This window comes from Fundulus heteroclitus, unplaced genomic scaffold (assembly GCF_011125445.2).
Source record: "Fundulus heteroclitus isolate FHET01 unplaced genomic scaffold, MU-UCD_Fhet_4.1 scaffold_38, whole genome shotgun sequence".
In the NCBI taxonomy this organism is placed as follows: domain Eukaryota; kingdom Metazoa; phylum Chordata; class Actinopteri; order Cyprinodontiformes; family Fundulidae; genus Fundulus; species Fundulus heteroclitus.
Genome location: NW_023396792.1, coordinates 3182562 through 3208681, shown reverse-complemented (window position 1 = coordinate 3208681; position 26120 = coordinate 3182562). Strand labels below are relative to the sequence as shown.

General features: G+C 37.4%; 1 protein-coding gene across 2 annotated transcripts in view; it reads left to right on the top strand.

Annotated features, from left to right (window-relative positions):
- The window catches only part of galnt18b (UDP-N-acetyl-alpha-D-galactosamine:polypeptide N-acetylgalactosaminyltransferase 18b), a 136999-nt gene extending 111152 nt beyond the window's left edge, over window positions 1-25847 (top strand). The window contains exons 7-12 of one of the 2 annotated variants that reach the window (XR_002428774.2): window positions 7037-7222; window positions 12611-12748; window positions 15926-16021; window positions 19087-19251; window positions 25087-25344; window positions 25428-25847. Coding sequence is in view for 1 of the 2 variants with exons in the window: in XM_021321774.2 (XP_021177449.2) it covers window positions 7037-7222; window positions 12611-12748; window positions 15926-16021; window positions 19087-19251; window positions 25087-25233 (732 nt within the window). In the remaining variant the exon portion in view is untranslated. Of the gene's footprint in view, window positions 1-7036; window positions 7223-12610; window positions 12749-15925; window positions 16022-19086; window positions 19252-25086 lie in introns of both variants that reach the window. The other variant, XM_021321774.2, reaches the window with a different exon arrangement.
- The last annotated feature ends 273 nt before the right edge of the window (window positions 25848-26120 follow it).

Sequence of the window (26120 nt, the reverse complement as noted above, 5' to 3'; positions counted from 1 at the left end):
TAAGTGGTAGGAGATGATAGGAGATGTTTTGCTATTGAGGAAACGCATGCAGAAAATGCATTGGTGGGGGGGGGGACACTGGACTGCTGAATGATGAAGAAGAAATTAACAGTGAAGAAGAAAAAATTGTAGCAATTTGAGATAAAAGGTTCTTGTACTTCTCGTTTAGATGTACAACAGTGTTTCCCCATTTAGTATGAACATGGTGTTACCTCTTGTACAAATATGATTATACATTTCCCTGTAGGATTTGATCATTTGCATAAAATGTCACTTTGTTAAACATAGTTCAAGTAGATTTGCTATACTAAACATAAGTACTTACAGATTTAAAATGATGCAGAACACTTGGCACATTTTTTTTTTAAAATCTGGGGCCTTAAAGTATACCCTCCGAAGTAATGGATGACTGTGTGGCAAAAACATACTGAATCTCAGAGGAGTGCTCCAAGATGAATCTCTTCTTTCAGGGTAACCTTTTTTTCTCTTTTTCAACAGAATATGTCCCATTATGGACAGGTGGAAACTAAAACACTTTAACCTGCAGAAATCCTGGCTATTTTCTTGATGTCTTTCACAAGGATTGAAAATGAAAACCAGACTTAAATAGGACAGACACAACAACAAAGTCTCGGAGTTCCAACTGAAAATATCACTTAGTTATTTTGCTTTTGAGTAGCTTGAATAAAAAGATCCACATTTTAAAAGCCACTTTTACAGTGCAGACATTCACATCTGCACTCATTCGATTCTTTTTATGCACTGCACTCTATATGCAAAGGGAAGCACTTTTTCTGTCATCATAAACCCATGTGCATATCGGAGACAACAACTGGTTTTTCTACACCGTGCAATAACCACTCACGGAAACCCCTCTCTGAAAATTGTTTGCCAAGTTGAAATAAATGGATACAATGATGGCCAAGAAAGTTTTTTTTTTTTTGGACAATTTACAGATTAACACAGTTGTTTTTCCTAGAAAACTCATGTAATAATTGAGCAGTCTGATAAATGTTTGTTTCAGTTTATCCTCTTTGAAAGAATAATTTCAGTACTAGTCTACAGCTGTGCTTTAAAATATATACATCAGCTATGTGGACAGAAATCCCCTCTATCTAATGAGCTCTTGTCCTTACAGTTTTTAGGAGGACCTCTTCCCCTAATCTCTCTGGAACTTTGCTTTGCTGAAAATAAATAGTTTTCTTCTTTCTCTCTCCATCTTTCTCGCCTACTTTATGTGCAGCAGAATATCATATTTCCTACAACTTACATTGGCTTAAAGCCCCAGTGTGTAAGATTTACTCCCATCTAGTGGTGCGCTAAATGAATTACAAACGACCGAGAAGCGAGCTCTGGTCTCTCGCCGTTAAGCACGTAATAACTACTACAAAAGGCGGAAGAGTGTTATAAATGTGACAATGCAAACATCCTCTGAAAATCTATCGGAAATGACAGCTGAAAATACGGCTGCTGGTGTGACTTCTGTGAAGAATAGTGACTGTTTACTGTTGCTACGGAGCTCGCCCAGTGTTAGCTAACAAATAAACTAGCTGTCTCTGCCGGAAGGATGGAGTAGTTGCTCGACTACACTGCCCTGTTGCTAACACAAAATAAACTTCACTGTTATACTGAATTAACTTACTGTACCTGTCCAGCAGAAAGCCTGCAACTTCTACATCCATTTTGAAGCCCTGCTCCCTCATGAATTGTCTTCATCTGGTAAAAACTATGCCAATGTAGACTCTCGTTTTCTCCTACTTATTGCTTCTTTCTCTTTTCCTGGTTACTTTCACTTCCATCTAAAGAGCTAGATGGGCCTCCTTTTCAGCAGAAAACGAAAAGTAGAATGCTTTATACACTGCAAAAACAGAACTAAAAATAAGCCAAATTTTCTTAAAATGAGTGTGTTTGTCCTTGATTTGGGCATGTAAATAAGATGATCTGCCAATGGAATAAGTATTTTGACTCCTAAAATAAGACAACTAGATATTCTGCTCTCTAAATAAGATGATGCAAATAAGTTGTTTTTATTTTAAGTGCAAAAAATCTCATTCCATTGGCAAATCATCTTATTGACCAGCTCAAATCAAGGAAAAATACACGCATTTCAAGAAAATTTGACTAATTTTTTGTTTCTTTTTGCAGTGTACTCCTCCTCCACCGACAGCACTGTCCCTTTAAAAAGACAACAATCCATGCACCAGCATTACTGATGTTTGCATTGCTTATAGGATGCAGAGGGCGTGATGGTGCAAACACAAAAGTGTATGGGGAACTCGGAGCTAAAGCTCAAATTGGGTGAATCAGTTCAACTTAATTTAGGCTTTTTTTGTTGTTTGTTTGTTGAATTCAGATGAGGGTACCATTAAAATTGTCTCACTAATACTGATGGTGCTCTAATAGGTCTAAACACAGCTGGGATGTGAGACAACATCTCTCTCTGAAAAAGGAAATAAGAGAAAACATCTTTTTTTGGTTTTAACATGATTCAAACTGTGGGAACTGGGAGCGAAAGGTAATGGCATAGAAGGTGTAGTGTAAAGTATTCCTCCACATATGTTGTTTACATTTTTACTAGGGCTTTCACTCTTCTGATTGAGATTGGTTCATAGCTGTGGAATCGGAGAGACTCATTGGAGTGCAGACTTGACTCCTAATAAAACAAAACAGTCTCAAACGTGGGCTGGAGGAGGGGAAGTGGTGGTTTAATTGTACCGCTGAAATATGCTTCCAACCCTAAACGACGTGAAGCAAGTGTCTGTAATTGTGTTTACACATCTTGACAACATGGAAATGGAGGAAATTGTCACACTGAAGACTGTGTAGGGGTAAAGTGCCCTATAATTGTTTGCTGCAGCATTGTTTTTCGCTCACCAGCACACAGAAAAACAGATTGGATGAGTCAAGATGCAAATTAGATGGTGGGTTTGATTGTTCAAAGGCAAAGGCAAATGTTAAGAAAGACCAGTGGCACAAGGCTGCTGTGTTCTGGCTGCATTCAGTCAAAATATGACAGACTCAGACTTGCCATCTTGAGAGCAATGGATTTGTAATGAATTTAGAGAACAATAACTGAAGGAAAAAGCTCTTAGGCATTTCTTTCACAGTCAGACAAGAAATGTGACTTGAAGGATAGTTTTCACACCATTGTGTTAAAGAAACAAATGACCATCTTTTGGTAAGCGGAACAAAAGTTCAAGGCAAGGAAAGTTTATGTATAAAGCAGTTTTCAAAGCAGCAAGCTAAAAATGTTGCTGTAAAACGTGGCAAAAGAAGTTTTACATTATAATTTACTTTGAGTTATGTCAAATCATATCTTTTGGGACCACTGGTATCTCGTTGTAAAATCCATCGGTTAATAGACTATTTGGGTTTAGTTTTCACTAAACGCCTCACAACCTTCCTTATTCAATGTCATGAAATTTGGTGCTGATACCCATGGGTGCTCCACAATGACGTGTGGTGAGGTACATAACTGGTGCAGGCACTAACGCTTCTGGAGTCAGACGCTCTTATATTTCAATTATTACCTTAATTTAAACATTTGCTTGTTTTAAAAAACGTTTTATTATTCTTTAATCAATTCAGAACTTTTCAACAATAGTGAGAGAATTTTTTTTATATAAGGTCAAATCCTTTAGAGATGTTAGATCTTCCTTTTGTCTGAACAAATTAAAGTCAGCGTTAAACTTCTCGATGTAGAGCCAACGCCTGCAGCGTAGAAGAGTATGCAACAACATGCACCCATTGCCTGTTGTTCCTATAGGGGCGACTGTGGCTTGATGGGTTGAGTAGTTGTCTGGCAACCAGAAGGTTGTGGGTTCGATTCCAGCTTCTCCTTGCCACATGTCGATGTGCCCTTGGGCAAGGCACTTAACCCCAAGATGCCTACCGAGCTGCGTCTCGGTGTATAAATGTGTGTGCGTTAGTGAGAGCGACTGGGTGAATGTGGCTATAGTGTACAGCGCTTTGGGTGGTCAGCATGACTGGAAAAGCGCTATATAAGTTCAGTCCATTTACCATTTATAGGGCTCAGCACTGCCCCTACAGGTGTGGCATGGTATTTTACACCTCACTCAGCGAATTTTAGTTATGCATTTATGGCTGATTACAAAGACCAAACATGTCACATACATTTCATTATATATTTTAGTCAGACTGTGGCGCCTCAGCATGTGTAGTACATGCGTAATTTAACATGTTTATTTGTGATATAAAGAGAGGCAGCAATGGGCATGCACCAACTTCCCGCAACAATCAGTGTGATCACTACACACACTGACTGAGCATAAAAATGTTGAACAAATACTAAAAATAAATAAATACATTTATAAAACAGTCAAGGTAACAAACTGTTTTTATCTTAACAGTGTTAGTATTTTACTTGCCTTCCCTGACTGCACCTCACTGGTGCTCCTCGTAGTACCAATAACACTGGCATTTATAGTTGTTTATTTTACTAAACGGTTGTCATATAAGGATTGCAGGTATTATAGCTACAATAGTGTTATTTATAGTTTTTGTCATTTTTATTTTTAATTTATTTAGCCCCTTTTCCTTTTATACCCAAAAGTTGTGTGCAATCAGCAGCCTTTAAAAGGCCCATAATTAAGAGTCCACCTCTGTGTAATTTGCTAACAGCTTAAATATAGCTGATATATGAGGTCTATTTAGAGAACTAACACTTCACATCAACTTTATAACACCATTTCTACAATGACACATGGAGATGGCAGCATCATGCTATGGGGATACTGGTCATAGTTGATTGGAAGATGGATGGAGCTAGATTTGAGGCAATACTGGAAGCAAACCTGTTAGATGCTGCAAAAGACTACTTAATGCTTGGAGGGAGGTTTACATACAGCCATAGATACAGTGGAGTTTTATTTTATTTTTTTTGTTTTAGATCAAATACATTAAACTTAAAAAAATGTAAATCCTAAAGTATGAATACTTTTGCAATGCTTTGTATAATACATTTTGACAGAATCATCCTGGGATGGAATAAAAAACGTACAAAGCAGAAATACACTTTGATTCACTCAGTGTCACACTGTTTGCTGTGCTTTGACTTTCTGGATGAACAAATGAACAAACCTTTATTTCTCCAGTGTGAGTTGTGTACACCCACTAGCTTATCACATTCAATTAACTAGTGGCAGTAACAGGGAGACTGGAGCACAAAACATGGCTGTGCAATTTTCCCAGCACAACCCTCTTCGAGGACTAGTAGAGTATATAACTAAATGAGCCACTAAAAGACATTTAGAAAATTTGACACAAGTGTTCACCACCTCAGAGCATGTGGTATGATAAATACTACAGAAATTGGAAACAAAAGTATGACCGTTTTCTGAACCAAAACATCTATGCTTTTATTTTAACACATCATTTATGCAATAAGATTTGAGGCCAATCAGATACAGGATCCTGCTACTCATGTAGAATAAAACTAAACTGTGAAAAGAACTATACTTAAAAAGGACATTTATAAAGCCATGTTATGATTGTTTATGAAACTAATAACCCTCTCTACAGCAAAAAAAAAAAAGCATATAAACAGAGCAAAATCATTATGTCATAATCTCTTCTGCTGTGGTCGTAAGACTGCCTGACGCAAGACTGCCTGCCGGTCATAAGACTGCCTGACAACATTATGGGCAACAGTTAAGCTGTGCTAAACTATTTATATATATATATATATATATATATATATATATATATATATATATATATATATATATATATATATATATATATATATATATATATAATATGAAACATTTGTGAGTTTTCTTTCATTAAGACAGTATTTGCTCTTTAACGACTTTTCAGTGTCCCGTTGCTAATAGCAAAATCAAGCCAACAGTTTGTCTCACATATGTTTGTTCTTTGTCTCCGATGATGCTGATTAGCACTAAATAATGTTTGTTATTTTGTTTTTGATGGTAATGAGGGGAAGGAATTTGCGGCTCACAGAAAAGCCTCACAGTGATGATATTAACCGTATTCATCTGAAACATGGGCGGTCGTTCAGCAAGTAGAAGTGATTTCTGAGCACCCTTTCTAGGCTCTGGTACTGAAATCATTTTTGATGAACTGGGATAGAGTTGATCAAAGGGGTTAGCACATCTGCATAGCTTTTTGTGAACTGCTTTGAGTGACCATTTAGGTTCTTTAGATACTAATCAGTAGCATTGTGATGCTCCCAATTTATTATCTAACCCCCATTCAAGTTTTAATTGTTTTAGTTTAAGAAGGGCTTTTAATGTCAATTTAAAAAGTAAGTGAATGCATTTTACTAGGATAATAGAGATGTAAGATTGTAATAAAGAGCAAAACGAACTTAATTATTTTAAGTCAGAATCAGAAATACTTTAATAATCCCAGAGAGAAATTATTTTCGTTACATGCTCCAGAAACACAAAGTGGGTTTTCATAAAACAAGAGATAACCAACCATCATGTTGTTTGATTTCAAGTGAGCTGAAAAATCTGGAGCATTTTATTTTCAGACCAGGAATGAGTAATATCATGCAAAAATAATCCACATAATATGCAATTTTTAACAAAATCTTTTTTTAATTTTTTTTGAAGAAATATTAGATGGAGGCATCAGAGGTGTGTAAACCTACAGAGATTTCTTCCACGTTTTGGGCTAAACCTCCCAAAGAGCTCTATTAAGGATAGAGCGGTATTGGCCTTTATTCTTGCTTTCCCTCTTTTGAACTTGAATCATTTACATTCTCCAGCAAAGGGAGCAGGGCCATGGCAGGTGTCGGAGGTGATGAGGGGCAGCTGCTTGTCAACCAGTACGTGCTTTAAGCAGTCCAGACATGCTGCCACTGCATACTGAGTTAATGGAGATCACCAAACTGCATCCCCAAAATAATTCAACTAGTGACAAATCTAAATCTTTCTGGACATGCTATCAGTGCTCATCAGGCTTTTGCGGACCTAAATTAAGATTTCCTAAAGTTTCCTGTGCTGACTCTGACACTTTGATCATTTTGTATGTACTGTTTTTGTATCAGGTGTGGCAGTGTGGGGGCAGTGTGGAGGTCCTGCCCTGTGCTCGTATAGCCCACATTGAACGCGCTCACAAACCGTACACTGAGGATCTGACATCCCACGTTCGGCGAAACGCTCTCAGAGTAGCAGAGGTCTGGATGGATGAGTTTAAAAGTCACGTCTACATGGCTTGGAATATCCCGATTGAGGTGAGTGATTGTGTTGATGTGGTTTTCGTTTGCCATCACAGCAAACAAAGTTCAGTTACTTTTTAATTGATGTTTGAACTAATGAGCTGTGGGCTTCACATAGTTTAGGAGCGCTTTAGGAATGTTGCGCTTGCTGCAAGGAAAAAGTTTTCTTTTGCACTTTTGCATCCCTGTTATTTGTGACAGAAAGTCATATTTAAACTGTGAAACGAGGAAAACTGCAAACAAAAAAAGGTGCAAATTACCCATTCTTGCATTAGCGCTGTTGATGTTTATGTTGCTTATGAGATGCTGAGAGAGAGCAGATAGCAAACGCAAAAGATAACAAAGTAATCTTTCTCTAATGCAGTTGCTCTAATGATAGGCGTAAGCAAACACAGGTGTGTTGTGAGAAGGCTTCTCTAGCAGAAAACCTGTATAAAAAGAAGCCTCAGGAAAGAAAACTCTGTGTGGTTGGGGAGGTGGGGTTCAAACTGGAATTGTCAATAATTCGTTTTGGAGGAGACAGTCAATAGTTAATGTCTAAATTCACTTAGAATTATGAATTGGATCAGAGTTTTTGGGGGGTTCTAAATCAAACAAAATAAGATTATTAATCACAGAAAATATTTGAGCTCAGTCCTATTTAAGGACTTTTATAACCTTGCTGGGTTGCATTGTCATGCATTCACATAAACAGCTTGACAGTGCAACCCAGCAAGGTTGTATACAATTCATGTTTCATAAATCCTGCACAGGAGGAGTGTTCGCTGAACCCGATGTTCTACAAGGTCATGTGGAGTGACCTGCAGACAGAAAGTGGTGTTTGTGTACTATGTTACAGTTTTTGCACGTTTATTTAGCAAATAGAGTAAATATGTTGGATACCTAAAATAGTTTCTTGGCACATATTCCACCTACATATTTTAATTATACAGCTTTTCTTGCTTAAGAGAAATTAAGTCTGACATCACTATGTGCAGCATTACCTGCACATTTAGCAATTTAAATCTGAGAAAATGTAGAAGAATTTAGTTTTGAAACTGAAAATTACTTAATTATAAATTATTACTACTAAGGATTTGGTTCGGCTGCATTTTTTCTGAAGGACTAGAGACAGGTTTTATGTTGGTCTGATCCCAATTGATTAGACAATACAAGATATTGCATCATTGTTTTCCATGTAAATATTAATATCAAAAACTTTCTTCCAACAACAATCTTTTTTCTTGATTCAATCAATTTTTTCTGGAAACAAGAAAATAAATTACAATTTTAAACTTTAAACAGTTTCCGTCACATTACCTTTTTTCACAGGATTATTTTCTGCAATGAGATTTCTGCTAGGAAAATTATGACAATATCTTTGGCCGTTTTTTTATGTAAATAAAAAGTTGAGGCCTAGGATCATACATTAATTGAACTACACAGTAAAACACAAATTCCACTATGTCATTGATTAAGCAAAGATGCAGCCACAGGCATTATTTTTTAAATACTAAGCATAACACAAATTCCTAAACATGTAAACAAAAAAAAAAAGAAAAGTAAAACCCTGGAATTTAAAGTTGATGTACTTTCTTTTCACCGTAATCCTCCTTAAATGACACGAGTGTTTACCTACGGCTACAAGGATTGCTGTAGCCTTTATCACTTTCATTCCTGCTGGCCTCTTTATTCCGTTCTGCAGTGTTCTTGGAGTAGAAAAGACACAAACTAATTTAATGTGCAAGGATATGAAACTTAAGATTCAAGATTACCTTTGGTATCATTCTAAATCATAAGCTGAACACCACAGAAGGAAACAGCATTTCTTCGAGGTAATAAAACCGTACCAGTGGCAATGTGACAGTATGCCAGTAGAGAAATAACACAAATTGCATCACTTTGTTTTATTAAACCATCAAATTCTGCCAGAAATGGCTTGTTTTTTTGTAGAAACCAGAGGGAACAAACCTTAATGTGTGGGATTTGTCATTCCTCACATGTCCTTTGTGAGCCGTCTGTTGTGAAGTTTTGCAGTTTTTATAGCCATCATATCCTATATAACACAACTGACTGCGTGCGGGAATTTTTAAAATGTCAAATAGAAACTGGCTAAAACTTTTAAACCCCAAATCAGCTCTTAAATATTGTGAGCTATAGTGGCAAAGAAAAACACATCACTGGCTATTGCAACAGTTGTTATTTAGTAGGTCAAATACTGTTCTTTGTATTTTTTTGTTCCAGAACCCTTAAGTAAGTCATTGCTCTTGGTTTTAAAAAAAAAAATGTATAGAACTTCATGAATGAATTTACAAGGTAAGATACCAAAAACGGTTAAATTAATCTGCAGCAAACTCTATTCTGCAGCCAGACACTTTAGGGGTCACAGGGTTGAGAATCATCAGCCTCGTCCAATTTCAGATGTTTACTTAAAAAAAAAGGCCTCTGACACCTCTTAAAGACCCACATGAAAGGATTTTTCTGTCACTTGCAGAGTGGCCTAAATTTGATACGTGCTGGAGAATAAATAAATTCCTAATGTGATTCAGTGAAATGGTCTAAATGTAGGCATTAGCGCTTAAAAAAAATCTAGGCTGGGGGCTGACAATGAAATTATGAAAGATGAACTGAGGAAGGAAATTGGATTAAAGCTGTGACTTGGTTGTAAAATAATTCATTTTATAGCAAAAACCTAAGTGAATTTAATGAGACCGGGATGTTCATAATTGAATCTAATTGTGCATTAAGGCAGAAGCTTAATTTAGTTAATATCTAAGGTTTTATACTGTAATAAAAGTCCGCCCCATATTTACGAACACAAGCCAGTCTTGTTCTATTTGTGCCAAGCGTCAGTATGGTTTTCTTTTAGAAAATATATTTTATTTGATCTTCAGCTGGATTTAGTCATCATAAAAATGCTCATGTTTTGAATTTAGTATGCCCTGAAGGGAAAGTTTGATGTTTGATGGCTGAGTCTTTTTCCCTTGTCCTAATTTGTTTGATTATGTAAATCTATATTATAAATAGATGGATTTGAACATCTGCAGGCAATTCATTCAGTCAATAATGCGGCATTTAACAGAGGCCGTACTCAAGAAGCATGAAATTTAGCCCCAGATCAAGCCCTGTGAATGAACAACACACGACAATTGTCGATTTTAAGTGAGAGCACAAGGGTCCATAGTGTTCATCTTAGTTTGCATACTTCTGAGGTCACAATTAAAGGACTCAGAGCGTCAGAGAGCTTCATCAGCAACATTTACACCCATGATACGATATCAGATACAACACAGAAGAACAACAAGTAGCAGTACAAAAAATGGTCATAAAAAGGGGCACATTAATAAATACTGGAGATTAAGCCACTTTTAACTTTTAAAAGGTTCAAACCGTGTGGTGTACAGGCCAGTTTTAGGTTGTTGATCATGACCCTATTACCAGAGTTTCAAAGTGTTATGGTAGGAAAAATAAAAGAATAAAAATCTATCCCATGATTGAAACGTTTTTATTGTGGAATCAAAACATTTTAGCATTGCTATTGAAATAATGTTAAACATTGTTATATTATACATGGTTTTCAAGTAGAATTGTATTATTCATCATTTCTATTAATAGTGATGTAAGCATCCTTATTGTGCTGAATTCCCTGGCAGAAGGTTAAATTTACTTTCTGACAGTTTTCACACTAGTGATTTAATATTACCAACTAAGTAAATTCATTTTAAAAATGGCCACTGACGTTCATTTTGTCCTTAGAGTTGATGTATTGGATGGGCAAGTGTAAGAATTTGAGTGAGTTTAACAAGGGTCAAACTATAAGGCTAAACAACTGAATCAAAAACCACAGCTGTTCTGATGTGTTCCTGATTAGCAGTGGTTAGTTTAAATCAAAAGAGGTTTAAGTAAACAACAGTTGTGAACTGGCAAAGGGCACAGGTGGCCAAAGCTGCTGTCCATAGAGAGCAAAGGTATGCTTGTGTGGTCTGATCCAACAGATGACCCACTTGAGCTCAAGTTACCCAAAAAATTTTCACAGGGTTTGATTTTTATTTTCAGAATACAAAGCACAATGCATTTTGTATTGAAGCCTCTGGTCGTTCAATGTGATTTAGTACATAAGTAAGTAAACTTTAGCTTTGACAAGTACACCTACCTTAGCATCGTTGCAAACCATGTAATCCCTGAAGGCTGTGGCTTATTTCTGCAGGATAGAGAATTAATTGAGGTGCACAGGAATGTGTCTGAGGTAGTTTCATATTCCTAAGATCTCAGTCCAACTTAACCACTGTGATATGCTGGACAAACTAATCCAGTCCATGACCTGACTGGTTAGGGATAGTTTGGCAACTAATAGGTATCGTCAAACTAATGGAAAAGGGGTCGTCATTTTTTTTTGCCTTATCGCTGTACAAAAATATTGCATTTATCTTCTCTGGATTAATCAAAATCTCCCTTGATGTTCGTAATAAGTGAGCAGTGGCCCTTCAACAACCTGCGTCCAGAGTGTCTGAAGTAGTCAACTGCTGTGTTGGCCAGGGGGTTTGATAGCGGCCTCTCTCTCATGAGATTTAACCTCAAATATAAACTACAGTACCAGCAGGTTTTTCAGTAGAGCTTCTATCGCCTGCACAGAAGTGTGTTAGCTGCTAGGAGTGGTTGTACATTCAGAAACTTTGCCATGGAGCAACAAAAACACCGCAGTCTCTTGCTTGCAGGTCTTCGTGTTGTTTATACACTGGTATCCCTTAGATTACACCATCTTGTAAGTGGACACCAGGGGAAAAGCAGCAGTGAACATGTTTTCAGGCACGTTAGCTCCAAGCCATGTCCAGCTAACAGTTCTGCGGCCTCCATCCACAAGCGCATTGCATTTTGGGCCCTGTTGCTCATTTAGCCGGCTGCCTCCTCACCAGCTATCCATGCAGCTCTTTCTTTTATAAGAACATGTTTCTAACCTTCCATAAATTATGAAAGGTTTATCTAAAGGTTAACAGTGGCAAATCTCCAAAAGAAAAAAAAACAATAGCCTGCATTATAGCTCATGAACCCAAACAAAAACGTTTAATCGAGCACTTTCAGAACCATCCATGTTCTCTTGGACTTTTCTTTGTGATGAAAACTTTACAAATTAGTTAACTGTAAAAGAAATAGTAATACTAGACATTAAGAGGTAATATTTTTCATGGCTTTACCGTGAGACTGGGCCAGAGTGAAGGTATTTGATATGGCATATAGATAATAAATTGTTTTCATGTCAAGAGGGAAGATTTTATTTTGCAGGATTTTCTATTCTGAAAAACAGAGACCTAATGAGTGGAAAATCCTATTATTGACTTATGACATGATTTAGCTCATGGCAAACCCTAATAACTATAATTTTTTTTGTCTGCGTGTTCACATCTATGGCTGTTTTCTTTATCCCAGGACTCAGGCATTGATATTGGAAGCATCTCTGAGAGGAAAGCGCTGAGGAAGAGGCTGCAGTGCAAGACTTTCCGCTGGTACCTGGTCAACATCTACCCTGAGATGAGGATGTACAGCGACAACATCGCGTATGGAGTGGTAAGCTTCCCTTTTCTTTGCAGTGTCTAAAATAAATCAGAACATGCCTGCATCTGTGCCCAAGCAAACAATTTAAATCCACAGCGATACATTTGCATACATTTTACTGCACCAAGCATGGCCTTTTCCATTGTTTTAGACGTTAAAACATTTTCTTGCTTTATTTTCACTACATCCTTGTTCTTTGCATTGATGAGAAGATAAATAACCTAAATCTAGCATAGTTACATGTATACATATTCCCTTTGAGGGCTTTGCAGCCACATCTGCCAGAGATAGACAGCCAATAGGACATGCTGGCTGTGCTTCTATTTACTCATTTCTAGTTGTTCTCAAATAGCTTTATTTCCACAATCCTCCCACCTTGCATCAATATGATGCACCCTGATACAGACTGGCACACAGACCAGACTGCAATAACAGTGATTTCTGTGTTCTGTCGGTATTTGTGTATATTTTTCAAGTGATAGATAGTGGATTCACAGAAAGAAAAAAGAATTGAAATCTTGAAAATCCTTTATCCAGTTCAGTTGAGCTTATTATTCTACATTCCTCACATGCTTTTAATGGTCTGTAGTTAATCCGGATAGCTTGAGGATTTGTTACACGCTGCCGAATGTTGACCTCATTCTCTGCAAGACAGGACGTTGTTTTTTTTATGATGATCTACAATGACATTTTGTTTGGATGTCTGCAGAACATTAGTCAAAATGAAATCAGTCAAAATAACCTGACTGGGCAGATTTGATGTGATATAATTTGATTTGATTCTGCCTGACTTAGTTTTCCCTGGATGTTTTTTGTTTGTTTCTTTGTTTGTTTTTGTTGTTATATGATGCTACATGAAAATAAAATAAAATTAGCCAACTAAGGAAACACATTCTCCACTCAGATCTAACCTCCTTCTAGGTTATCAAAACCATCCAAGCGCATTGTACATAGTATTGCTCTGAGTAAAATGCTATAATGTAAGTATGGGTACATTAATAATATAAATGTGACTTCAAAAATGTTTTGAAATAATAACATGAACAAAGTGACGTTCAGAATGAATTTTATTATTTATTTATTCTGCTGCATAACTTTATTTCCATAATAATATTACTGCTCCTTGGATTTTCATTGTAGATGTTTTAGTTTGTGCTTGCATGACATTCGTAGTTTCATCAAGAAATTGTTTACTGTTTATTGGCAATAAGTAAATGTTTTGCTGCTGTCTGAAAAACGAGACGTTTCAAAAACCTCCTGATTATGACGTCACAATCGGCGGGTACTCGCCAAAACCCCCCGCCCACTTTCATCAGAGGAGCAAGTTTGGTCAGCTAATTTTACCGCTTTATGCACTGTTTAATGGCTGCAGGAAAAAACTAATGTTTTATTGTTTTCTACAAATATCATGGTCACCAGGTAGTTCAGAAGTCATGTAAATGTCAGGATGCAGATTTTTCTGAACAACCTTAGCAGTCACTTTACCCATCTGGTTTTTGTAGGTATTTATTAACATGATGTGAGTATGCAACCTTTGGTTGGCCCCACTCTTCTTCACTATAACAGGAAGCTGTATATAGGAGCTGTCATTTTAACTCCATGTTTTGTTTTTGCATTGCTGGTGTCAAGAGTGGTTAAATTAAATCTAAAGGACTGTTTGTTAACAAAAAATCACCCTGACTTTTCATTAAAATATACAACTCATTGCAGGAGTCTAAATGAGCTTTAAATGTGCCTATGTATTCTCAGATGTCAGCCAGTGTTGCTTGTTTGCAGTTTTTTTATTTCTGCAATGGAAATTTTTGGTCATGTGTTGTTGACAGAACAATGAAGCTACCTGTGGGTTTACTGATTATCACATAGAAGCAGTTATCTCCAGTGCAATCTGGGAGCTGAAATCATTCCCAAATGTGTTTTTTGTTATAATGACCCATGTTTGGCAAATTCTTTTCTCTTCTGAAACTGCTATCCCCGGAGCTTCCCACTGTGCACCTTGTACCTCGCAATCAGGGAGACCTTTGTCATGACGAGCATGAATAATTTTTCCTCTGGGCCTGAAAGACTGAGTCATGTTCACGAAGCGTAGCTCATCAGATTAGCATTTTTATAACGCAAATTTGACTTTAAGCAGATTGGGTCTATGTTTCTCATTTTAGATGCTGTAACCCACTCAAGTTTTGAATTTTGATTCAATTTTTATATTATATGAATCACAGGGAAGGTGGGTGGGTTTGTGTGTCATAAAAAGCTTTAATTCTCTCGTTGTGGTTGTTGGTAAGATTCCTGCTGTCTCTGAAACGTCTTCATGGCAAAGGAAAGCTCTGCTGAAAACTTGACATTCAGATTGTGGTTCCTCCAATCCAGAGGGGCAATAATGTTCGGCAGGAATTAGGAGAATTTATGGATGACACAACCTCTGTCTGCACGTGTTAATTACAACTAGATCCCACGTAGAATCGACATATTACTAACTCAAATCATGTGGGCCCCCCCAAGCTTTATCTGAATATATTAAACTATCTATTAATGCTTCTTTTTAATCATTTGTAATTTAATTTATGAATAACAACATAAAGAATAATTATGTTATGACTTATCAAACTTATTTAACAAACTAGGGCTGTAACTGGGGGTTGTTCTCAAGGGAAACATCTAAACGGATGTCTGCTTCTCAACAAAAGATTATGAGAGTGAAACGCTACACATGATTTTAACGGCAGAGTCCTGGATAAACAATATGTTTTACCAGGGGTCAGTAAAAGCTGAGTTTTGTTTGCAAAAAATACCCTCTAGGATCTAAATATGGTTTAAAACTAAGTAACATGCTTCTCTACCTAAAAAGTGGCTTTTGTTTTTCATTATTTGAACTCACGTGTCGCTTGGCTTTCTTTTTGTATTGAATCTCATTAAAAAGCTTGATCTTGAAATAGTCTGCAGCCTATTATTTCAGGTGACAAATGAAAAACAGTGTGCTGCAGAAGGGTTTGTGCAGCTTGATTTTTCATGCTTTGGATGAACTCCTAGTGATCTGCTATTCACAGAGTATGTAGAGCAGAAAATTATGCACTGCATCAAAAGTGGATCTGTTGCTGGATAATGACAAAAATCTGGTCAAACAGTGTTAACAATGTCTTTACCGCTGTAATATATATATATGTATTCTTTATGTATGTCTATTTTTATTGTCAGCTGAAAAACTCCCTGAAGAATGACCTGTGTCTGGACCAGGGACCCGACAATGACAACGTCCCCATCCTGTATCTTTGTCACGGGATGACGCCGCAGGTTAGACGCTTCTGTTGATACCCCGTTCTGTCTCTCTGTTCTGCTGCTGAATGTCTTCTTGAAGTTCAAATTTCAGTACTCTTTTGGAAAACAATTGCTCCTTTGCTTTTTAATAGCTTTTAACCAAATAACGTAATCAGCGTCTCAAGACTTTCTGAATGAAAATACATGTTTTTCAACATAATCTACTGTAAAATCATGTTAAATTGTCCCAGTCTCCAGTTTTTTGTTTGAAGATTGATCTTCATGAAACCTTAGGAGACTAAAACTCTGCCCCACTGTTTGGGATATCATAACAGCTTGGCGTTTTGCCTCGGTTCTCATTAGTCAATGTCTTAAACTCTCTGGACCGCTTGTTCTGGATATATTTCAGCTAAAATCCCCAGTAGTTCAATTGTTAGCAACACAGGATGATCATTTATTTTCTCCTGCCTCTTCCAGCTCATATTGATCGTTCCATCCCATTACATCTGAACAGATTGCTTTCAGAGATTGTTAAACTTTCCTACAGACAGATCTCACATTATCTCTGCCTGGTCAAACGTATCTACAGAACATTTTGTCAGACTTATTACACCTGTGGTGATGACATCACGGCTGTACAAACATAAAACCTAATTGTAATTTTCTGCCTTATTTGATAACTAAAAAATGTTTTATTTTGTGCTCAGTAGAAAAAAAAAACACCAGGAACAAAATACACTGATTTTTGTATCCTTGGAGGTTTGTTTTACACCAACATGATTCCAGTGCTACAACCGGTTTTTAATTGGTTCTTTAAAATGAAACTTTGGTTTACCAGAGGACATCATTGTATCACAAAAAAACATCTCTGCCAGTAAAGGTTTCATCCTCCCTCTGTCATACTCTGGATTTCTGTAGAGCTTCATAGTTTATCTACGTAGTCATTATGTGTGTGGTTATCCTTGCAAACGAATGATTCATGGGTAACGATATTAACCCTCTTTTACAAAGCTAACAACCTCGGATCATGATTTACGAGGGTTTATCCACACCAGCCACTGATATTAGACAGTGTTTATGCAAACTGCATTTATAAACTCAATTAAACAGGAAAAAGATGAAATTATTTTCATGATAATCTGACTTTTTATTATTTGTTCTAGTTATCTTGGTGGTTTAGCCTTTGCCTCCATTGTCTCTCTCCTATACTGGTTTGCATTGACTGAAAGTCTCATTAATTTAGTCTGAAAGCCACAGTAGAAGTTGGCCTTTACAAGGTTTTAATTGGTTGTTGGTCTCCTTGCGGATGTCTCCTGCTCCACACAGAAATAGTTCCTGAATCTACCTCAGTTCGTGCGAGTGGAGGTTTTTGCTACGGATCATACAGGCAGCTGCTCAAGGCAAAATAATGTCAGTTGCGGCGTTTCTGTTGCTTTTATGCTTGTGCTGTCAATGGGACTTGGCATCCTCATGTGTCGAGTATGTGCCCCCTGCTTGGTCACATGCTTTGTCCGGGACTACTCTGCCTTTTTTCCCATGCCAGAATCAGAGAGGATTTCCTGCTAATTTAATTGGTCAGGTTATTCAAGAATCGCCAATGGTGCCCATAAATAGTACAGTTCTTATATCAGTGCTTCATCAGTAAAGCAGAACTGTTTCCAAGAAAACACTAGTCCTGGTGTAGCACTGGAGCTAGTTTTGTGGAGAAAACTCCTCTGATGAGGGAAACTGCTTTAGACCTTCCTTATGTTTGAGTGTTACATCATCAAGAAGGATTATCCATCACATTTACTTCACCTGCTCAACTATAGAGTGTAATATTTTTCCGTAGTACGTCAAAACTGTCTCGCTATGAGCAGCTTCTCCTTGATCAAGCTTTGAAAACACTATAAATGTGTTCAAGGAGTGGTGAAAAACAAAAAAGTGAATTATGCTGAAAGAAAGAGTATTGCCAAATCAGCAGACATATCACAAAAGAGTTTTTTTCTTAAACACAGCAACAACCGACAGCAGTACGGCCTGGCATCCCAAGCTGCTCCAAAAGTGAGCAGCGAAAGAACATAAGCCACAAAAAAGACAGCTTGCTTGTTGCTACCTCTTAAAAAACAAAAGCCTGGTATGAAGGAGGCTCTTTTGGCAACAAATAACAAATAAGATTAGAGTAAAAAGAATATTTTTTGCTGCCAAAAAGGAGAAAAAAAGTGCTTCAGGGTTGTTATGAATGATCAGTCTTACTTTAATATAGATATTTTTCATTAATGACTGCAACATGTTTAACTTGAAACCAGTCACCATGTTTTTTTTTTTTTCAGGTTTTCTTTGCTTTCTTGTTTTAGTTTAAAATATTCAAATATTCAGAATTATTTTTGAGTGAATGCAGAGGAATTATATGCAGTAAAATAGGAACACGCAGTATGCATAAAAAGGTTCCCTGTGACATAAATATTAATTTTCTTTGACTGTTCTTGCTGGTTGAGGTGGAGGCGTGTGGCTAATTTTACCGGTCCTCTGCGGTGCACAGTTAGATAGAGTGGTCCAGTCATCGTAGGCGTGTTATGCCCTTATAGCAGGTCATCTACTAAATATGTGGGGTCGTGAAATAATGAGTGGGAGAGAGAAAAAGAAGATAAAAGTTCTGCCACATAAATTACTACTCATTTCTTGGACCTTCACTTTTCTTTTTTGTTTTACCAGCTGATTTTCACAGTTTTGTAAAACTGCCAAAAAAAGGGCCTCATAGTCTTTGTCAGTAAACATGCGAGAGGGTTCTGCTTTTTTCAAATTATTTACAGCTTTTTCTGCCAGTTTATAATAAGAATATATAAGTCGGGGAAATTTACACCAAAGCACAATTACAGGTATTTTGTTTCTTTCTCTCTTCTTTCCTGGTTTATTAATGAGTTTGTCTGCATCGCCTGGCCCTTCCTTATTTTCTATTCACCCAGGACATGGGTATTTTCAGCTTAAGACGGCCGTATCAACCTCAATTATCCAGCCTGTTAAGCACCTGTATAGCCATGTGCAGCTCTGGGGGAGGGAGCGGTTTAAATGTCAATGATGAGCAAACAGTTGTTCACTTCGGGATGTGTTGTCTCTTCCAGAATGTGTACTACACCAGTAACCAGCAGTTCCTTGTCGGGCTGCTCAGTCCCACCATTGACGATGACGACAACAAGTGCCTGGTGGACGTGAATGGCAGGCCACGCCTCATTGAGTGCAGCTACGCGGCAGCCAAACGCATGAAGCTCCACTGGCTCTTTACTCAGGTGACGATTCCTGGCACAGGCATCCACTTTAACTCTACCTGGGAGAGCATAATCCATCATTTAGCACATCATTTCCTCGTTTTGTTTGTCTTTCCTCTCTAGAAGCTGTTGCCATTCACGTTTTTTTGAAACGCTTGAGATGGGTCTTTTCTCTTTTTCTCCTGCCTCACAGTCTGTATTTTTATAGAAAACCCAAAATGTCTATAGAGGCAAACAAGATGATCATTCACCCTGCATCCACCCTACTTAAAATGCATTCATTCTCTAAACAACTATTGTTGGGTTTTTTTCTTTGGTCTTTTTTTTTTTTGCTAAATATAGCTTTGCTCACATTTATCAACATGAAACAAAGCACAGGGAAGTAAACTCTAAGCTTTATTGAGCATGTGTGCTGCAAAAGAAGTGCAACTCGGTTTAAAACAATGCAGGCTAAGAAATAAAACAGAACAACTAATAATCATTACAAGGATAATCTGAGCTCACAATAACCCAAGTCAGTCTAAAAGAAAAGACATCAAATAGTACAATTTATTAAACTCAATCATAAGACGACCGGGATCTATTGAGGTGTTCCCAGACGCTTCATCCATCGATCGTCATTAAAGCTCAAAACAGCATGAAGACCCAAACAGACAGTAAATAAATAGCATTCATCTCTTTGTCATTTTAGACATAATAACGGCATAACATTTATATATCAATCTAGTTTGGGTTCCCAAACTTTGTGCTTTCGACAGACATCATATCATTGTAAGACATCTTTGAATCTGCCCTCTTACTTTAGTGAGAGTTATGCTCAGCAGTAACATGTCTGCACTGACTGTCTGCTGGCTGGTATGACACAGTTTTTCTCGCAGAATACCGAAAAATAGCCGTAGTTCTTAAAATAACCACTCTGTATGAATGCTACAGTGCCTTGCTAAAGTGCTTCCATCCTATACGACCGACACTTAGGTGTATTTAATTTCTGTTTTATATGATAGACCAACACAAAGTGGTGCAGACTTGTGGAATGGCCAATAAGTGGTTTTCAATAGCTTTCAGTTTTTAATGAATAAAAATCGGAACAGTAATGCACGCATTTATATTAAGCCTCTCTGAATAAGTACTTGGTCGAGCCACCTTCTGCTGCTGTTACTGTAGCAAATCTTTAAGGATACGTCTCTACCAGCTTTACACGCCTAGACATCGCTCATTGTTCTTTGCAATATGGTTAAAGGTCAGTTAAATTGGATGGAGGAGCATCTGTGAAAGTCCTTTTTCAAATCTTCCCACCGATTCTCCATCTGATTTAGCTCTGCCCATTGATTGGGCTTTTCTATCTGATGGATTATTTGATGCAAACCCATAATTCCCCACAAACTGTAGCAAAGGTCCAAGCTATATGTTGCGGCTGTTAGCACAGCTGCACAGATTTGCAACACGATTTGGGAGGAAATTAAGTCTTGATTTACTGAATCAGGTAGAAAAAAAATGTCTAGAAGACATTGAGAAATTAATGGAACATGGTAGAATTCAGCATTTAGAAAAAGTCTTAATAAGTTGATAAATCCTGAAATGTGATCCCAAATTGTATTATCCAATAAATAAAAAGATTAATTAGTGTAATTTTATTTTTACATAATGTCAGTACGCTGTGAATGCTGTAACCAAAGTCAAAGCCTTTGATTCTGCACACAGTCATCATCAATAAAGCTGATATCGATTATCTTTTTACCAGTTTTTACCAGTTTAATCTTCTCCATACCAAGCCTGTCAGTTTAAGGATAACGCCTTGCTAGATTTTCAGTTGCAGCGTACTTTTTCCATTTTAGATGATGGATAGAAAAGGGCTCTGTAAAATCTTTGAAGCTTTGTGTATTGTTTTCCAACCTAACGGCTTTAAACTTCTCCTTAACCCTATCCCTGACCTCTGTGTTGCGTTTGTTGGTCTTCCTGATTTTGTTTGTTCACTAATGTTCTCTAAAAATCCTCCAAAGCCTTCACAGAACTGCTTGATTTTACACTGATTCAATTGTACTGGTTTGAATTTAGGGGTAGCAAGGAAAGTGAGCTGAATGCAGATGCAGGCCGCACTTTTCAGATTTACACTTGTAAAAGGAAAAAATGTAAATCTGTGTCTTTTTCCTTTGACTGCGCCAATATGCAGTACTTTATGTAAGTCTATCACATAAAATCCTAATTATGTACACTGGAGTTTGTGGTCATAATGTGACAAAACGTTAAAAAGCTCAGTGGATATAAATACTTCTGCAAGGAACTGCAGCAGTTCTTCTGGCCTGCACAGACTCCTCAAAACTGTTTACTCTGAAAAACGTCTGATGATGAGAGGATTTATTTGTCAAGTCAAAGTTGATCCAGCCATGGGGTGCTTTGAAATATTGGATTCCTATTTAATTTTGCACCTTGCTTTGCGAGTCACTGAAACTTTATAAATGTGAGATTTCTAGCTCTGAAAGTATGAGCTGTGTATCTACAGAACCAGCAGATATCTCACTATATACCCCATAATCACAAATAACCTGGATTCAGTGCATATTTTTATATGGTCTCACACGTTCTAATTTTGCTGTCATTGCAGCGCTAATCATAGGCTTCTGTTTCTCTACCAGTAAGATGTGACTTAGTTCATGTAAGTGCTTTGAAATTAGTCCTGTTTTAGAACAAAAACATCATCCTTTTGACCTTCTCCACGCTGCACTGTCGCTGCTCATTTGTCTGCGTCGTTTTACACCATCGTCGGCCAAAAGGTTTTTCATGCTCCAGCTCGGATGTCACAGATCTTCACGCTGATCTTGATTGTAGCTAACGCTGCATAATGCGCTGAGCGCTACGGGAGCGTGTCAGCGGGGCTGAAGCTTATCATGTCTCTGAAATGCGGCATCAATTATTGACACGGTTGTGACTGCACGTGTGCAAAGTGTCGAACTGAAACGGAAATAGATCGCTTTGATGCAGCCGAAGCAACTTTGCGAAACAGACAGATCGACAAATAAAAGACCGGCTTTATTTGATCTCACTACACATACCACACTAGTTTGCAGAAAACCTTCATGACTCCAGATCGTTTAATCTTTTTTCCATCAAATCCGCAAGACTGCTTCACTTCTTTTAGCCACCGTGAAATACACTTATTGTAATTTATTACCAAAAGTCGCGCTTTGAAGCAGGAATGCAATGTGTATGGATGTGCACAGAGATTAGTCAGACATATGAGTTGCAGGAATGTGTGGGTTTTGCTTTTTTATTCATCGCATACAAATACCCATTGTTCTTTCAGGGAGACAGAAAATCCAGTTTAAACCCCACCGAATAAAGACCAAATTAGATCTTCTCACGTTTATTTAGCTGTTGAATCTTGGAGACTTATATTGTATGTACATAGAAGCAAAGCTGCAACTCAGCATTTCATATTACAGATTTAGTCATTCAGAGTTTGATTATGGGCTTATTCCACACGTTTGACTAACTAGTCTTCTCTCTATTCTTTCTTCTTTAAGCTTTTAAAAAGTTCTGCTTTTTGGAAGGGGGGGGGTTATCCCTAGCATGTTCTGTAATAAACTCTATTTAGATTAAGTTTAATTTTTGCATAAAAGTCTGGTTTATAGCTTTAAAACATTTCAGTTTATTTTATTTAAATTAAGTATATCGATAAAACAGGAAGATCAAACTTTCCTGCTCTTATTATTGACTGAGAGGGTGTTATATCTGTAACAGCTAGATAAAGTCCACAACAAGAACTTTGAGCAAAATGTGATAAAACAAAAGTAACAATATTTTTTAAATATGCATACACAAAACACAACATTTTCAAGGGAGGTAAAATCAGGTTTAGAACTGGGGTCCACAGTTAAACGTAAAAATATATTTTCCATCCAAATGTCTCAAGCAGCCAGCCAAGGCTTCAGCTTTTCACAACCTTACTTTCCTAATAACTCCGACAGCATGAGTCATTGCTGGAGGAACTTAACATGGGAACAATTGAACAAGATCCTGCAGCCCAAGCAGAATCCAAGTTTTTATGCTAGTGTTTCTAAATTAAGTTGGTTAGCTCAAACTCTGGCAAGCTCTTCAGAGTCTAACCAGCTCCTTGCTCAGTGACCGCTGGAGCACTGGAGCTCCTCAGTGATCCTGCAAGGATAAGAAGGGGATGGATGAATGGATGGATGGATGGATGGATGGATGGATGGATGGATGGATGGATGGATGGATGGATGGATGGATGGATGGATGGATGGATGGATGGATGGATGGATGGATGGATGGATGGATGGATGGATGGATGGATGGATGGATGGATGGATGGATGGATGGATGGATGGATGGATGGATGGAAAGAAAGAAATTCTTGGAAATGTTGCTGCTGAGTGTCAGTGAGTAGCGGTTGCATCTAGGCATAAGGTGATGAGTTGCTTTGTAAAAAGTTGGGTGTATGGTAAAAAAAAGGAGGGAAAAGATTGTCTCTGTAACTTCTTTGTGGTTATGCACCGATCAGGCATAACATTATGACCATGATGAGCACGCTGTCTGACCTACAACTATGCAGTGCAATGCGCAACAGACCGGGATGGCCTATGTGTTCTGATACCAACCAGCATCAACTACTTTAGTAGTCTGAGCTACTGTATTTTATCCCGTTAGCCTGAATTCTCTCCACAAGTCCATCAATGAGCATTGGCCACCCAGGACACTGTTGCCAGTTCACCGCCGTCTCGTCCTTCCCTTGCACCACATGTTATACACTGCAAAAAGAGAACTAAAAATAAGTACAATTTTCTTAAAATGGATGTATTTGCTCTTGATTTGAGGAGCTAAATAAGACTATTTGCCAATGGAAGGAGTATTTTTACCACTAAAATAAGATAATCAGATATACTGCACTTGAAATAAGACGATGGAGATGAATTTTTTCTATTTTATGTGCAAAAATCTTATTCCATTGGCTATTTGTCCTATTTATCTGCTCAAATCAAGGAAAAATACTTTAAATTCAAGAAAAAATGTTTTAATTTTAGGTCTATTTTTGCAGTGTATATAGTTAATAGAATATGGTTTACTGGCTGCATTGCGCCACGATTTGGCAGAAGCCATCCTCACATAACAGTCCATAAATAAAGGATTGCAGCGTTTACTATGAATCTGTTACTGTTATCAGAAATATTTCTGGAGCTCACAGAAAAGCCAAACTTGTGTAGAAGTCCACCAAAAATAATTTCTCTAGCAGTCCTTATAAGCTGCCACATTCTTGTGCATTTTTTCCTCCCACACCTCTCAGCTCTCCTTCAGTGGAGAGCATAACTCTTTATATACAACTCTTTTCACACTGTATTGACTGGTGAAGGGCCTCCTCTTTGGTCAGCCCTGTCACTGTAATGAGTAACTCCTGCCTCATTTTATCAGAGCACAGCGTAGTGCTTTTACTCAGCTGATGGGTTATTTCTGTTCAGGCTCTAGCCATGGTATGGCTTATAAACTCTTTGATTCAGTGTCTTTCTTTAGCATTTATGTATCCATTTATTATCCATTGTATCCTAAAACTGCCTAAAAAATAGTGTGAAGTCACTTTTCCTTCACTAAATACTTTTAGTTTTGTTAAAAATCTCAGAAGCTGTGCTCATGTATTTTTTTATCGTTTTAATATGTTTTATATTTTCTAATTCTTTGCTCTTAACTGTGTTAATGATATCTGTTGAGCCTGCCAGGGCAGGCACCTCTGCCGCTTACATTGATATTCCTTAACAGCAGTGTGGGTTTAGAGAAAGGAAGTTGCATTCTGCACAAATTGCTCTTCTTGAGCCCAGCGCAGTTCTAACTAGCCTGCTTTTATCTTTGCAGGGAGGATCCATTCAGAACAGAAAATCAAAGAGATGCCTAGAGCTTGTGGTGAGCAGCGACAATGAGTTTGGCTACCAACTGGCTCTGCAGAAATGCACTGGACAGAAATGGTTCATCACAAATGTGCTGTTTAGCAACTTGCTGTGATCGAATGCAGAATGAAAACACAGGAGTCTTTTTGAGAGCATGCTCGTGTGTACCTGGCTGCATATCAGCGCTGTGTGAAAGGACAAGAAGCGAGAAAGCGCTGCATGGTTGGTGAGTTCATTTTGAGCCACGATGTCCTCTGATGAGTGGCCATCATTTCATCCTAAATGTTAACCATTTTCTTTCACCAACAGGATCAGCCATAGGTTAAGGATATTTTGCATATTTGACAAGATAGTATATTTAGTATATTTTATGGTAAATGTATTTTAGTCAGATTTCTGTTGACCTCAAAGATGGATTTGTTTTCGTTTCTTTTTTGTTTTTTTGTTTAAATTTGCTACTGTGTAGCAAGCTCTCTAAATCTGTATTTTTTATTTTGTTTTAGTGTCTCAGGTTTGTAGCTTTACTACTTGATGAAGCTGTACAGTTGTGAGAAATGTTGAAATAAATCGTAGGATGATATTTTATAAATGTAAAAAGATTTCTTAAATGTATATCAGAAAAAGAAACTGATGGAACTACTGATTACAAGTGCCTTTTATCGTTGTTGCCCCGAGGCACAAACAGTGTCTGATATTACTGAAATTAAAAAGATTTGGAACTAAAATGAATCTCTGTGGTTTGCTGTTCATTTTAATATATTTACCAACTTACCAAGTGACTTATTTTACAGTTTGTATGTAGCGTAATGTGCTACAACATCTGAAAAGAAACAATAAAAATAATTCATATGACACAGAACAAAGCAGAAAACATTTTGTCCTCCAAACCTGCATCTTTTTGTTTTACCCATTTTATTCCCCTAAACTCCCAGAATGCACCAGACTGATCACTGGTTCAGTGACTCCTAGAACCCAATAACATAAAGTTTGTAGGATTAATTG